Source organism: Aphis gossypii, chromosome 3 (genome assembly GCF_020184175.1).
Source record: "Aphis gossypii isolate Hap1 chromosome 3, ASM2018417v2, whole genome shotgun sequence".
Classification (NCBI taxonomy): Eukaryota; Metazoa; Arthropoda; class Insecta; order Hemiptera; family Aphididae; genus Aphis; species Aphis gossypii.
The window spans coordinates 25,446,707-25,463,732 of record NC_065532.1 but is presented as its reverse complement, the minus strand read 5'-3'; the positions used below and the strand labels follow the sequence as shown (position 1 = coordinate 25,463,732).

General features: G+C 24.3%; 2 protein-coding genes across 3 annotated transcripts in view; one reads left to right on the top strand and one right to left on the bottom strand.

Annotated features, from left to right (window-relative positions):
* LOC114131471 (protein inscuteable homolog) overlaps nucleotides 1-4,397 on the bottom strand; it is a 35,207-nt gene extending 30,810 nt beyond the window's left edge. The window contains exon 1 of the mRNA XM_027996696.2: nucleotides 4,127-4,397. The gene's annotated coding sequence lies outside the window, so the exon portion shown is untranslated. The remainder of the gene's footprint in view (nucleotides 1-4,126) is intronic.
* Nucleotides 4,398-4,598: 201 nt separating this feature from the next.
* LOC114131488 (40S ribosomal protein S16) lies at nucleotides 4,599-16,210 on the top strand. Of its 2 annotated transcripts, XM_027996714.2 has the most exons (10): nucleotides 4,599-4,903; nucleotides 5,534-5,614; nucleotides 6,404-6,620; nucleotides 6,848-6,928; nucleotides 7,003-7,184; nucleotides 7,239-7,394; nucleotides 7,454-7,591; nucleotides 7,672-7,815; nucleotides 7,891-14,382; nucleotides 14,567-14,611. In XM_027996714.2, exons 1-9 carry the CDS (start codon nucleotides 4,901-4,903, stop codon nucleotides 8,044-8,046), a joined length of 1,158 nt encoding a protein of 385 aa, XP_027852515.1. In that variant the 5' UTR covers nucleotides 4,599-4,900; the 3' UTR covers nucleotides 8,047-14,382; nucleotides 14,567-14,611. The 2 variants fall into 2 exon arrangements, with proteins under 2 accessions (XP_027852515.1, XP_027852510.1); XM_027996709.2 differs by lacking the exons at nucleotides 4,599-4,903; nucleotides 5,534-5,614; nucleotides 6,404-6,620; ... (3 more) ...; nucleotides 7,454-7,591; nucleotides 7,672-7,815 and adding exons at nucleotides 15,609-15,740; nucleotides 15,815-15,929; nucleotides 16,003-16,210 and having other exon boundaries at nucleotides 14,206-14,382.
* Nucleotides 16,211-17,026: the final 816 nt, after the last annotated feature.

The following is a 17,026-nucleotide window of genomic DNA, read 5'->3' as shown; positions in this document are numbered from 1 at the left end:
AATATAAAACATTTCTGATGTCATGTAAATAATCATTTAAATACACTTTTATACCAAGGTCCAATACAACAATTAAGTATTAATTATTTTAAAATATGTCTGTAATTTTAATTTAAAACTAAAAAAGTGAAAATTTAATATTCTACGTAATTCGTATTATTCAAATACATAAATACAGTCGAGTTTCGATAACCCGAATTTCAATGGAGCTAAAAATTAATTCGACTTATGTATTTTTCGAGTTACATATATTGCCTTGAGTGTATAGGAATTACCCAGTGACAAAAAAAATTCAAGTTATCGAGACTCGGCTGTATTTACACAAGTTATTTTTGCATTATTTAAAAGAATAACTCGAAAGTTATAAACATTTTTTGAAAATTATACATTGATGAAATAATTACACAATTTAAATTCTTTTTAAATGTGCCTTTTTGAGATTATTTCATGTATTCCGAAGTAAAATATTTGTCTAAGAATGAGAATTTCAATACACAAAAATTGAGTTTTAAATGAATGGATAGTTAATTATTTATAAGTACCTATATATAAAGATCATTTGTGAAGATTTCTAGCCTTATGTCACTCAAATAAAATAAGCAAATACCGTTTGCAAGATTATGTAGGTACTGTAAATTAAAATTAGATACCTACAATATAAGGACAAGCTCAAAACATACTAACAAGATTCAAATTTAATATATAGTAGTTATTTATTATTTTAGTATATAGTAATTTGTAATAAACAAATGCCCAATATAAATGCTTCAAAATTATAATAAAAAATTATTTTTCATAAATGTCGTTTTGACCAATAACTTAAAATTACTTTTGTAAGAGTTATTACTTTTCAAAAAAATTGTGTGTCTATATTTTTAAAAAAAATCACCATTTGTATAATTTGGAAATAATAACATAAAGATTAAAGATAACATAAATCATTATCTACCAATATCTGAGTTAAATAAATAAAATAAAATGACAACAAAAGTACCTACATTATAATATATTGAAATATCTTTTATTTGTCTTTTTAATAAAATAAACACCATGAAAACATAGTGTGTAAAATATTAAATAAATGTATGTCTTTTTCAACTACTTTTTACTGCAAACTTGTTATTTTTTATATTATGATTCTATATTATAGATACATACAAATAATAAAATTGATGAATAATATAAGTATAATATATAAAACATTGTATTATATTGTATTTATATCGGTTTTTAGTTAAACCAACTAACTTAATTGACACTCACTATTTATAATCATTATATTTTCTCTTACTTTCTATAGTAAATACTATTAAAAAGTATGGCCATAAAATTCATAAAAAAACTAAAGAAATTTCTGGAAAGTATAAAACTAGTAGTTGAAATCAAAAAGAATTTAATTCCATCGTTCAATTTGATTTCGAGTACTTATATGTCCACTTATGATGATCCATTTTAACAGATACTCATTATTATTCAAAAAAAATGTTATATCGTTTATTGTGATCAATTTTTAAGATTTTTAAATTTTTGAATGAAATCATAGATTTTAAATTTTATTCTCCAAGGAAGAATATTTTATTGACTATCTCGATACCTACATCAAGATATGATTGAACTATTGGTTAATTAATTACAACTTAAGTATTTAGAGTTTTTTCAATGAGGGATGTAGTGACTTAGAAGTAACACACAAAATGTTGTTACACTACTCCGCTTATCGAATCATTACTATAATAAATAATAAATTTATATGTGTTTAAGTTAAATTCAAAGATATGCCATTGCATACAAAAAAACAATTCTTAGCAAAAATTATGTGTCAACCTATATTTCTAAGAATATTTTATGATATTATATAATTATATTTATATCATTATTGATAAATCATGTTTAAATCTTGTTACCTACACGTTTTACGAAATTATAATAAAATACCTTGTGGCTCGAAATATTTTAATCTAACCTTGTTCAGTACAACACATTGACACAGTCAAAAGAAAATGAATCATCTAAAGATTGAAAAATGTCTGTAGTATAAATAATATTTAATTATCCTTATATCATAAGGGACTTTTCTTTTTTTTACTCCTATCTAATCAAAATTATCAATATTAGTTACTCATAGGTAGTATTTTTGTGCCAAAACATTATTTCATTTTGAACAAATGCATGAAGATGTTTCAAATGTATAATTGACGATATCATGCATACATTATATTATTAATGATTAATATAAATTAATTTATTTTTATTTTTATTTTATTCATTTTTAGGTATACCTATTATTTGTGTTAGGGATAACTTAGGATAACCGATAACCTTACCTAAATAGATAAAAATAAGGGTAGGTACTTATCGGTTATCGCGATTACCTTTCTTTATACGACATAATTTAAAAAAATTATCAACAATTTTCAGCAAAATTATGGGTATCGTTTTTTAACCCTGTAACCTACCTTAGGTGATGTTGCATAGCGAATCAATCAAATTTTGAATATCCGAGCGAATAAGCATACAATTTATGATTTAAAAATAATATCGAAAATAATATTATATTAATACAAACTAGGCAGTAGGTACTAATATAAAATTTCCGATAATTTCCATTATATTATTCTATTACCAAAAAACTTATTTGATTTTATACAGCGAGTGCTTTGAAAGTTTGAAGTATAATAAAAATAATTTTAATAGCAATAACCCCTTTAGTGATTACTGATTATAGTGAAGTGATGATGGACTCAAATACTTACATTTATCTTTATCTTCAAATAAAAATTGGGTAATTAATTTTTAATTACAGTCTTTAAAAAGATTTATTAGTAAATAATGTCCAATAAGTCTATAACCTTTAATAGTATTTTTATAATTATTATTATTTAGACACTTAAATTACACTTATTTTTTTTTCTTGAAAAGCATCATGTTATATATTATAGGTACCTATTATACATATTATTAATTATTATTTATTATAGAATATGCACACGATATATGCCTTCACCTATTGCTTTTATAGATAAACTAGGTATTTACATGTTAATATTTATTAGTTTTATCTTAGATTTGAATTTCCAAAAAGTGAAAAGAGTATAGGTAGACACTATCTATATTGTAAGCAAACGTATTTAAAATAATTTATAAATAGAAAAAGTTACCAATGGGTTGCTTCTTCTGAAAAGCTATAGGGTACGATATTATACTCCGCGCATACTGAGAATATATTGGTACCTACCGGTGTGATATTTTAACTGTGAATAAGTTCGTAAAAATGTAAAATAACTATTTTAAAATTAATCTAAATATTTTGAAAATGTCATTGTGTACATAATAAATACTTGAGCAAATACCTATTAATATTTAATATGCGTAGGTAGTAACGAAAAGTTTCATGTTTTGATGATATTGACCTATGTAGATATGTTATGGCTACATTTTCACGATTTATTGTATTGTTTTTTTTATAATTTAATAAATAGTAAATATAAATAAAAAAAATGTTGGTTTCTTAATAGTATCAATTTAATTTCTAGAATTCAGATAGTAAAAAAATAACAATCGGTAATAATTAATAAATTAACAATAGTCAAGTTAAATTATGAATTATTTGAATATTCAACACATAGTCACTATTTTTGTTTATAATCTGGTGTTAATTAAGTAGGCAAGTTACTCTTAATAAATTATTCACATTAATAAGTGATATTAATCATAGCTAGTATGGCTGTATCATTAATCATAATTAATAATTATATTATACGAATATGAATCTATGTAGTATACTCGGTAAATGGTAATACGCTATTCCAATAGTAATTTACGTAGGCTAACGCTAAATATTATTTAAGTTTTTGATTGATACTTACTACCCACTCTAGAAATTTTTTTTCTTATACTCTAATATATATTACATCTACATTTGCAATTAATTAAATAATTAATAAAAAAAAAAGAAAAATAAAAGAAAAAAAATGAATAATAAAAAATCAACTAACCCATTGATTTCTCTCAATTGTCCCAATAATAATCAATAATTTATAAGTTCGTCAATATTTTTTTTTATAACCCATAATCATAATAAATAAAGTATCTATAAATTGATTGATATATAAATTTAGGTACCTACCTATTTGCAGTCGGCTGTGTACGTCTATAGTCCATTGGCCGTGAATGAATCTAATAAATTGTATTTCTGAATAGCTCCACGAACGCACAGCAATTTAATTCGTCAAAAATTCATCAAATAAATAACACAATTAATAAAGTATCAATAACTTTGAATAGTTTGATCGGAGTTTGCGGTGTACGCACAATTCACGCGAACGAGTGAAAACATAGGAAGGCAGACGATCGCAATGCGCTCGAACCGAACGGGGAAATTCAACTAAACGCGGCAAAAACTATTAACGCGTTGATGAATCGCCTCTCGTGCATCAGCGCCGATGACGGCACCTTAGGGTATCACGTAATGCAAATAATATATTACCCCATTGTAGTGTGTGGTACGACTGTAATCGGATGACAATATTCTATGCCACCGTCTTTCAAAATCTCGTTTACCACACTGCAAAAAAACTTTCAATCGTCGGCGTGTTTATCTTGTTACGTGATAGTTGATTAACAGCGATAAGTCGATAGTCAATATTCGATAAGACAAACGACATCGCAGTGAAGAGCGAACGCAATGCACTTAAAATATTATATTAATTTCATCAAGTCCTTTTCATTCTAACGTTCCGATATGCAATCAAATTCTCATTGAAGTACCACTAATTTTTATTCTGTATATTTTTTTTTTTAGTGAAATGTTAGATCTACAGACATATTATGCATTCGGTTTTCGGAAAAAGCGCTAAAATGTATTTTTAGTGATGGCTTGATTGAAAAGTTGTCTTGTAATATGGTAATGTTTGTCTCTAATATAATAATATTGTATCTTATTGTATAAATTCAAGTACTTTAAACAGTATCATTGGCACTATCTAAATAGTCTTATAAATTATTCTATTCCTTGAAACAAAATATTTGTTTTAATTTTTGTATAATAATAATTATTTCAGATTTTCTTTACATTTAATACATTTAAATGCTTCTATTAAAACCTATTCAAATCTTTAAAAAATTAATTTTTTAACTAACTTAAACTTTGGAAACAAATATAAAACGACTTGTATTATGAAATATTGAAAAATTACATATTTTTAATGTTTATATAGTTAATAAAATTGTAACTTTTTTCCTCATAATCTTAATTTAATTTAACTACTTTTGTGGTAGAATTAATTAATATATTAATCAAAATACATTATTTCAATGTATCTGTCATCATTAAGATTTTATAATTATAAATCAATCTATTAGGTAAATTTTTAGGAGATTTTTGTTGAATGTTGCAATAAGTGTACTTACAAACTATACAGCTGATTAATAGTTGTATATAATAATAAGTAAAAGCTTTGTTAGACAAAAATTATACAACTGGAGTGACTTTTGTAGTATAATTAATTTATAAAGTTTTTTTGTTATGCTTTAGGGTGGTAATGTGTCACAACTAGAGAGAGATATTGGATCAGATCAGTTTCCTCCAAATGAACATTATTTTGGTTTAGTTAACGTAAGATTATCTTTATTAAATAATTGGTAATTTTTCTTATAAAATATATTATTTTCCATTTGGTTGGTTTATTGCATATTAGCTAGTAACTTAGATAATATTTTGATAAAAGTGGTCATATGGATACAAATATAAAGTAATAATAAAGAGTTAAATAAATTAAAAATTAAACAAGAAAACATTTTGTGTGATTACTTTTTGCATGACAGCGACTATATTATATGACTTAATAAAATAAATAACATTAGGTATTGATTATACATTTTTTTATTTTTACTTAAAAATCATGCCTCAATGCCTCATAATATTTTTGAAATTGTAATGTTATTATTATAGTTTCTAGTTACCTAGACTATAACCTTTATTCAAGAATAAAAATGGTTTATTTTTAATTGATAATGTCTTGGTATTGAATATTATGTTAACAAGTATTTTGAATCTAGATTGCTTTTATTGAAGATCTAGTTAAAGCATTTACTGTGGTGTAAACAAATACAAACTTAATATAAATAATAAAGTATTAGACTATTTCCACTTCAATATTATGTACATAATTATTTTATTTAGCTTTTGAATTTATGAATATTATATTCATTAGTCTGTTAAAATTATTAAGCCTATTACAAACTTAATTTTAACCACACGAAATTTTTCTATGATATAAATATTGTTATAGTTCAACCCAACTTAAATACTAACTGTAAAAAGTAATAAATTATTTAAAACAGTATTGATTTTAAAAAACACATACACACACATTTTTAATAAACAAATGTATTTATTTTTCAGTTTGGAAATACATGTTACAGTAATTCAGTTCTTCAAGCTCTTTATTTTTGTAAACCATTTCGAGACAAAGTATTAGAATACAAAGCACGTAATAAGAGAAATAAAGAAACATTGCTCACATGTTTAGCTGATTTATTTCATAGTATTGCAACTCAAAAAAAAAAAGTTGGGTCTATAGCTCCAAAAAAGTTTATCAATAGACTTAGAAAAGAGAAAGGTAATACTGGAACTAATATTTTTTCTATATATTCTAAATATTATTAATATTAATATATATTGTTACCAACAAGAAATAATTCTTAATTGTAAACAAATATAAACCAGTATAATGGACATTTAATATTAAAATAAATTTAATATTTTTTATTATTTAAGATATTAATTACAGTAATAGTCAATATTTTTACAATGATTAGTATGTCTAAATGTTTGTTTAATTTACAGAAGAATTCAATAACTATATGCAACAAGATGCTCATGAATTTTTAAACTTCCTTATAAATCATATTAATGAGATCATTCTTTGTAAGTAAAATAAATTATTTATACATCAACAGTGTATAAGAATTATAATAATAAATTATAAATTATGTTTACAGCTGAACGTAATCAAGCTAATTGTAATGGTAAATCTAAATCAATTGCACCTAATGTTATTGATGGAGAATCAACTACCAGTAGCATTACTAGCTCAAGTAGTCATAACCAAGATCCAACTTGGGTGCATGAAATCTTTCAAGGAATACTAACTAGTGAAACTAGATGTTTAAACTGTGAAGAAGTAGGTATATTACAATTTTATTAAATTCAACTAATCCTTATATGTTTATTATAGGTCAGCAGTAAAGATGAAGACTTTTTTGACCTCCAAGTAGATATTGATCAAAATACTAGTATTACACATTGTTTACGTTGTTTTAGTAATACAGAAATGCTTTGTAGTGATAATAAATTTAAATGTGACAATTGCTGTAGCTATCAAGAAGCCCAGGTAATAATTAATTTTCTTTTTTTATCCAAGACGTATAATAAATATTATGGATATTTTAGAAATGTATGCGAGTCAAAAAATTACCTATGATATTGGCATTGCATTTGAAAAGATTCAAATACATGGAACAATTTAATAGGCACATAAAAGTATCTCATAGAGTTGTTTTTCCTTTAGAACTTAGGTTATTTAATACGGTAATTTTTTTTCTGTATATTATACATTTTAATGATCATACTATTATTGACATCAGATAATAATAACAATCATTTTATAGTCTGATGATGCTGTTAATCCAGACAGGATGTACAATCTTGTAGCTGTAGTTATACATTGTGGCAGTGGGCCAAATAGAGGTCATTATATTAGCATTGTTAAAAGTCATGATTTTTGGCTATTGTTTGATGATGATATGGTTGATGTAAGATTTAATGATTTAATTTAAAATTGTACAATTTTAACTAGTATATTGTTTTTTTTTTTTTTTTTAAAATAGAAAATTGACCAATCTGCAATTGAAGATTTCTATGGTCTCACATCAGACTTACAGAAATCATCAGAAACTGGTTATATACTTTTTTATCAATCTAGAGATGCTACTGAAATATCAAAATCTGGCATGGCTGATTCAAAATCCAGTCATTGTAAATGAATTTCCAAATTCTTTGTTGGATATTTATTTATAATTATACAACACAAAAGTGATTTTCACTCGTGTTTCAAAAAAGTGATATTAACTTAATTGCATAATTAATTAGTCTAATAATAGTTTTTAATAATTGTTATTATCAGTGATATAAAATGTTTATTTGAGATGCCTCGTTAGTCAACTAAAAAATATTTTAAATGATTAATTTAATTTATATATATATTACTAGCCGATTCCTTTGAACATGATTTAATTTGTGTTCATGTTTTTGTCAGACAAAATTAGATCAGTTATTTATTTTCCAATGTTCACCTCAAAAATATCAACCTTTTTAAGAATATTAGATCTAGAAAATTATCTATTCATTTATTAGAAATTTCTTTTTATTAATGTTTATTTTACAAGTCAATATATTTTTATATTTTCTTTTCAGTGTGTTAGCTTGTTAAATTTTAGCTTAATATTCATACTGATTTCTGTAACATAATTTAAACTTGTTTCATAAATAACATAATTAGGATTCTAGTTTTCTTGAAATTATATATGTGATATATTTTATAACTTGAATAACATAATGAACAGTTAAATTATTTATAAAAATACATACCTATTATAGTATACTGTATATGAACTTAATACATCAATATAAATAATTTTAATAGTTTTGATTTAACTCTTAAAAAAATTTTTGTAGGTAAAGTAATCAATAATAACTACTTAATAACTTATTATGTTAATACCTAACTTCTATAAATTTAATTGAAATGTTATTTAAGTATTAATTATGATTAAGGCTGTGAATTTAATGCATTAAAAATGTCAAAAAAATGCAATAAAATATGCACTTAAAATGCAAAAAAAGCAATATAAAATACCAAAAATTATAGTATAAAATTACACCTAAAATAGTTTTTAATTTAATTTTTATATTTACATGCATAAAAATGTGTTTATTTAAAAAAAAAATGAAAATGTTGATTGAATTTGAATTTCATATGAAATGTTTTTTAAAACTGTGTAAAACAAAAAAAAAGCTTTCCATTATGTTTATTGTTGAAATTTAACTAAAAATATCGGAAAATGAACATGCCCTAAAAATGCTAAATAAAAGTTTCATGAATTGATTTATGTTACATAATTCAAATTATAAACTAACAAAGCTACGTTACACAATCACTAAAAAAAAAATGCACTTTCCAAGTTCACAGCCCTAATTTATAATACACAATTTGATTTGAGTTTGAAGATATTAATAATAATGATTATTAATTAAAATTATTAAAACTCACCCTATTTAAAATTTATATCATCGAACATTTTAAGGAAATTTTATTTTTTGAATAGCTTATTCAATTATTTAATAAAGTATTTTGATGTAGGTTGCGTAAAAAAACTATTAAATATTTAATGAATATTAATTCATTATTGATCCTTAAATCGTTATTGATTTTCTTGTAGTCCCTTAAGCATGATTTGTTCTTTTTATGGGTTCATTGGTATTTTTTTTTATTTTATTACTAGTCTTGACTGATGCTTTATAATATAATTTTGACATGTCGACAAAGGTGCATTTTCAAGGGTATCAGAGAAGAGCATAATAAAATCAAACTTAAAAAAGTATATTCTTTGCAAATTACTAAATAAAAGAAAAAGCACATTAACAAAAAAATAAATAAAATCTTTACTTAAGCCAAACTATTAATCAAACTTTTATTTAAACTACAGTGTACTCTCAATTATCTGTTGTCTTCCTCGGAATCATCTACAACAACAAAAAATGTATATCCTTACATTATACATTATTATCGGTTTAATTGATTATGATACCTGATTACTCGATAATGACATAAAATACAAAAAGCTTGTTTAATATTAATACTTTTTGATAATTGTTGATACGTTTAATGAAAAAAATAATTATTCGCAGATTATCCGTGGTAGCCCAGTCACCCTATTCTGTGGGTAATCGAGTCACCATAATAAAAATTATAATTATTATCAAAATTATATTTGATGTCCATATGGGAATAAGGCAAATGTCCCATCTTATCCCCACCCCTCCAGTGAAAGACTATGTATATAATATTATGCAAATGATAATTTTAAGAGTTTAAATAAAAACTATAAATATATATATATATATAGTATTTAGATTCATAAACAGTATAACTTAGTTTAATTTTAACCAATTTTTAAACTGTAATTTGGACATGCCCTAATACATCAAAATATATGACCAATGAAATTAATCAGTTTGAATTTTAACTAGTATTATATTTTTAATTGACTTAAGTATTAAAAAAATGCATATTATTATATTCAATATTCATATTCCAGCTATTAATTTTTATAACCTAATTAATTGTACACCTAAATGAGTAATTTAAATACTACACATTTTATAATTTTAATATTTAACACATTATTTGTAATATTTCACTTAAAGTTACCATTTTTCATTGATTCGAAACATCTTTTTATTAATATTGATATTTTAATTTATTTATGTCTATTATAAATTATTATTATTTAGAAATGTATGTAAACAAGCAATAAATTGTTGTTAATGTTGTATTGGAATTTGTTAAATATTTTTTTCACAATTTATACTGATTGTCGAATGATGTGTTTGTATTTTAAGTTGTTAATGGGTATCTATAATATTTATTATTTTTATTAATGATACAAATATGGTGTATATATGATTAAAATATTTTATTATTGAGTACCTACCTACATTTACAATTAATATATAAGCATTTTTTTTTTCATAAATTAAACTGCAATTTGATATATTCAGTAATTTTAACTTAAAAGCACTATACATAATTAATAGTAAATTATAACAAGCAAACATTGTACGTAAAACAATCATTCTTATTGAAATCCATGTCACAAATATTACAACAATATTATGATAGATCCATTACGGTGTTAAACATGACATAACTACATTAATATCTAAATATTTTATTTTAATTAATAAATGCTTATCTTAAAATATTACAGCAATCAGTAAATAGCTATAAAAATATGTAAATGATAAAAAAGAAAAGAAAAAGATAAATAAATATGTACCTCTCTGCTGTCGAGTGTGGTTCTTTTAAAATTTAAATAGTTGAATGAACACCCATTAAATTGGAATTCAATGATATATCATTGTGTATAAAAAAAACAATTCTGATCAGAAATAGTCTGTCAGCCTATAATGTCACTAAGTAAATTTTGTGATATGTCTTAGATTCTGAACAAAGTGATGAATGTTTGATTCTATAATTATGTGTGTTTTTGTGTGTGTACACCAAAGTTGGGTAAGTTACTATACTCGTTACTTAAAGATAAATGTAATAAAGTTACTTTCTCATGGTAAATTGAATATGCTTGGTGCATTGTAGTTCATAGAGATTAGAGGTCATAAGTAAAAAAAAAATCTGGACAAACAAAAAAAAAAGTGACTGAAAAACGAGAATTTTTCTATACACAGTTAAATTTTCAAAATATTCTGGCTTTTTTTGAGCTACTTATAGACAACTGAAGTTTTCGATTTTTTTATAAAGTATTTTTTTTTTTTTGAAATGTGGATAATAAAATTTTGAATACCCAAAAAAACTTTTTTATTAGTCGTTTTTATTGTATTAAAAATAAAAAATTGAAGGTCAAGAATTTTTTTATAAGCGTTTATAGTTTAATCTTGAACATTTTCAAGTAATTTTGTAATTGAAAACGCATAAAAAATGTTTGTATTAATAGGTAGGTTAAAAAAATCAATATTAAATTTTCCTTAAAATAGCTACCCAATTAATTCCTATCTATTAAGAAAATTCGAAACGTAATTTAGGAAAAAAATTTATGAGTATCTGAATTTAAAATTTTTTATGAAACCGCGTACCTACTTACCTGACAACAATGATTTTCAATATATTTTGTTATTATTCAAATATTACTAGTCGTAGAACATTGAAACATACACTAGTTGTTTAAAATGGTATTATATAATATACTTACCTAAATCGGGCTAAACCTAGCCTAAACCTAATATCTTACTAAAGTGATAAAATCAAGTTAAAAAGCTTGATTTAGTGGGTTCCACTAAGATTAAGTCTTAAGTGCAGTGTGGATCACTAAATTTATAGGTGTGTTAATTTTGAATCCAATGATAGGTATCATTGTATATGAAAATCGATTCTGAACGGAAACGATTAGTCAGCCTAGAATGTATTTTTTAAATTGGGTGGTGAAAAATATAGTTGATGATTTTAATAGGTACCCCAAAATTCAATCTAACTGGTGTATGTTTCAAGCAGTAGCGTATTTAGGATTTAGAATTTATTTGAGGGATGACTCGGGAAGATGATTATTTTAAAAATGCAAAAAAGCATATTTATTTTTATAAAAAGTATGAAAATGAGTAGTTATAAAAATGAATAAAAAAATAAATTAAAATTAAAATAAGAATTATTTACCGCATGTATGTTGATATATATAATATATATATTCATAGTAATTAGTAGGTGAATAAACCTTACAATTATAACATGTTAACATATTAAATAATTAATAATTTATTTATCATTTATAAAACAAACTGTAGCCATCTAGATTTTTTTAGCTATTTCGTCAAAAATTTCTTCAACATCCACTAATGTGAGCCAATTGTGAGCCTTTGTAAGCCGATTCAATCTGGACTAAAATTAAAATAATATTCAAAATTTAAACAATTAATAAATACAACAAATATTTCTTTAGGATTAATGAATACCTAGGGAATATTTACCTCCTTCATAGAATTTATTATTTTATAGGTATGTTTTTAATCTTTTCATACAAGCTAATGCAATGATATATGCTAAAAAAAGGTCAAGGGGGGGTATATCTCCCTTATCACTCCCTCCCCGTAAATATGCCCATGGTTTCAAGTTTTAGTAAATCGTTATTTTACGAGTGAATTTTTCTAAAAAGCTAAACTTAGGATAAAAATTTTTAATTGGCCAACGTTCAAGTTCTTTTATAATTATTGTAAGCCAAACTTATAGAAAATTTTGTATTAAATTTTCAATTCTTAGCTAACTATACAAAGTTTTTCATACATTTTTACTACAAAATAATTTGCAAATATTCATGATTTTGACGAATTTTTGCCGATATATGAACTTCAAACGCTAATAAAACAAAAAAATGAGCTTATGTATTCTATAATTTTTGAATTACTATAATCTAACTTATGATGAACTTTGTATTGTATATGTATATGATATATACATATTATATAAATGTTATCGATGTTTAAAAAATAAAAACTAATCAAAAACGAATATTTCAATTATTTCAAATGCCTATAAATAGCCTCAAATTAAGCGAAATATTTTGAAAATTAAATCATGTATAAAGAAAATGCTAATTTAAATAACTGGTGAAGTTTTCAAGTATCTACGATTTGAACTTTTTGAAAAATAACAAATATTTTAAATCGTTTGAGGATTGTTTATTATATATTTAAAGATTTTCTAAATGACTTTTCCCAATATTATCATGTGAAATTGCAGGAATACAAAATCTTGATGTAGATGTTCCCGTGTTCCACAACAATTGTTAGCACAACATTTGTCCAATCAAGGCATGGCAAATAATTAAAATTAATTGAGTATTTGAGAGATAATAATAAACAACATAATATATTATGCCTATGTCAATCTGTCATTGTCTTATTAAAATCTCGACTCTCGATGAAACATTTAAAAATATATAAAGATGTATTGTAATAGAACATAGGTTTAGTTTAAAATTTCATTAAGATTAAGTTAACTGTATAAGTTTCATCTACAAGATCGCATTAGTAGTCTAGCCGGGATGTGGGAAGATGCACGTTCACTTATCATACGTTCGTTTCATAATATGCTAAACATTAGATAGATATTGAGATATATAAAAATTTGTACAAAGTATCTTGTAATTTGTGTATACACAAATTTCTATAGAAATCTGTGGTGGTATATTATCGCTGTATATTTTCATATTGTGTGCTACAAAAAAAAATATATATACAATGCTGTTATGTTTTATTATAATAATCTGTTTTCATGGTTCTGTAATGGGGCCTAATTTTTTTATAGTATGTTTTTGGCAACACTGTAAAGTTATCCACAAACTTCATAACCTCAATCTCAATACTGTTGACGGCCCTCTCTTTCGTGTTTCATTTTCTCCACTTTAGTGTTTCGGAAGATTTTAAACAACGTTAGTTTAATTTATTAATCTAAATTACATTTAAGTTTTCCATCAGGTACCGAAACACCACTTAAAATGACTGCTGACAAGAAAGTTAAAGTAAAGAAACCCAAGGTAATATAATTTGTAGATTTTGATAGTTGTCGTAAATCTTAATGTTATACCGTGAAATATACACACGTGTATTAGTAAAGCTTTTTAATGGTGCTGTAAGACTTACTATATTACGATTTATGTAATAATACAATATTTGTATTAAATTGATTTTAACTAAATACTCATTTAAATTATTTTGCAGGTGAAGAAAACTCCAGTACAAAGCGTACAAGTGTTCGGCCGTAAGGTATGTATTATTCATAATCAGTGTCACTTAAATGACTTTATTTATTTTTGAATTGATTTGTAAATTTGTAATTTTAGTTTTATTTTAATTAGGGCAGATCAATTAATTTTAACTCTTATAACTCAACAAACTAATTATTGATAAGAATTAGTTTACATTTATTGTGCCTTTGAGTTAGACACAGACATGGCTTATCATATATTTCAATAAGTACTACATTTATGTGTAGGGTTTCCATTACTTTCTATTTTGCATCAGTGTTTAGAACTTCCAGGATTTTCTTATATCTTTGTATTGTGTATATACTTATTTATTTTTACAAAATAGTCCTACGTAGGTAAATTAGTGTTGTAAAATGTGTTTATACCTAAAAATTATACATTTTTTTGAAACAATATTCGTTTAAAATTGATTGGTACAAGTAGTTTTACACATCACTGAAATGTAGATTTCTTGAGTTACTAGAGTACATGATACATATTAACTTAACAAGTAATATCAATCTTGTGACTATTCTTGTATGGAGGAAATGGGATTCATTAGAATATCCCTAATATTCATTATTAACAAATACTGTTTATATTGGTTCAATTTATTGAATATCATCTTCGGGTATTGAGTAATGTTTGTTTTGAGCTTAAAATTGACACTAAATTAAAGGCATTTTATTTAATTGATTAATATATTTAATATTTAATTATATTAACATTTTTATTCTCTTCAATGTTCAATTTATGCTTCTAATCATAATTTAAAATACATAATTCATCATTATATTTTTTTTCTGATTTTCATAAGTTTATAGTTAGCAGTGTAGCAAATTTGGTTTGTTATTTGTATTTTTAAATTCATCTGGTGTTTAAAAAAAAAAAATATCCCACTTTTTCAGTTAAAAATATAATATATTGAAGAATACGTTATATTTGTATATATTATTTTATATATTCAGTTTCTAAATGTATTAAAGAATTAATTCTATTTCTATTACTGTTTATAGAAAACTGCAACAGCTGTAGCTTACTGTAAAAGTGGCACTGGTAACATTCGAGTGAATGGCCGTCCATTAGATATGGTTGAACCCAGGGTTCTTCAATACAAAATTCAAGAACCTATTTTGTTATTGGGAAAAGTAAGTGTACTAAATGAGATTTAATGCTAAATTATTTACCCATTGAATTGAGTTAATTTAAAATTGTTTTTTAGGATCGTTTTAATGAAGTTGATATGAGAGTTCGTGTCAATGGTGGTGGACATGTCGCTCAAATTTATGCTATCAGACAAGCTATTTCCAAGGCTTTAGTTTCATACTATCAAAAATGTAAATAAATAGTTACAAAATGTTAAAATTTAAATACTTAGAATTTTTTAAAAATATTCTGATTTTTTCATAGATGTTGATGAAGCCAGCAAGAAAGAGATTAAAGATATTTTAATTCAGTATGATAGAACTTTATTGGTTGCTGACCCGAGACGTTGTGAACCAAAGAAGTTTGGAGGTCCAGGAGCTCGTGCCAGATACCAAAAGTCATACCGTTAATCTTTTTTTTTATGTATGTATATTGACTTTAACAATATATGTAAACTGAAAAAAAAATTGTTTTTTTTTATTTTTGTAAATTGATTGTCAAGTTTGTATTTACACCACTAAGTCATACTAGGTAACTACTGAAGTTGATGTGGAAAGACTGTATTCGAGAAAATTTCATAGTTCAATTAATTGGCTATATTCAAAAATGTGATACAGGTATGAGACACGAGAGAAAGTCCAAATTGTACCAGTCATACAAAAAAGAAGACTAATTTATCTGAGTGACGAGGTAGGCGTATGAAGTACTTGTTGGAAGTGAATTGGGAGGATCAATAACATTTATGGTAAAAAGGAAGACTCCAAGGTTAAACCGCGGAAACAATGGCGTGAACTGGGTATTAGCAGATGATAGAGAATGTTGAAAGAAAGAAGTTTTGGTAGACACGAGTCTTAATAGCTTATAAATCCTGAAAAAAAAGGTTAAATTAATGCTAGAAAAAGAAACAGAAAGTTTTCTCATAGTCCATTAGGTTTCTCAGAATAATACAAAGTCTTTTAAACTAGAATAATTCAATTAATTAATATTTGACATAACTACTTGTGGTAGTGTTAGATTATGAATTATGATGTATGACTCTTGGCTAGACTATACTAGATTTCGGACTAACTTGTTAATTTAAATATTATTGAGGTCAGATTTTGTTGAATGAAATAAATATTTTTTTATATTATCTAATCAGTCTGCAATAGTTTGACTAGTAACTAACCATAACAGGCCTACTTTTCTCTCATTAAATCACCACACGAGAACAAACTGTTGTTTGCTTATTTTTATAAAGTTTGTGAAGAAGCCCTAATTACTAATAAGGCAATTTCTACCAATGCAA

Excerpts from the sequence above, each read along its gene's own strand:
- LOC114131488 (XM_027996714.2), top strand. Across the intron at positions 6,929-7,002 it reads TATTAATGAGATCATTCTTT|CTGAACGTAATCAAGCTAAT; the intron begins GTAAGTAAAATA and ends TTATGTTTACAG. Across the intron at positions 7,395-7,453 it reads GTAGCTATCAAGAAGCCCAG|AAATGTATGCGAGTCAAAAA; the intron begins GTAATAATTAAT and ends TGGATATTTTAG.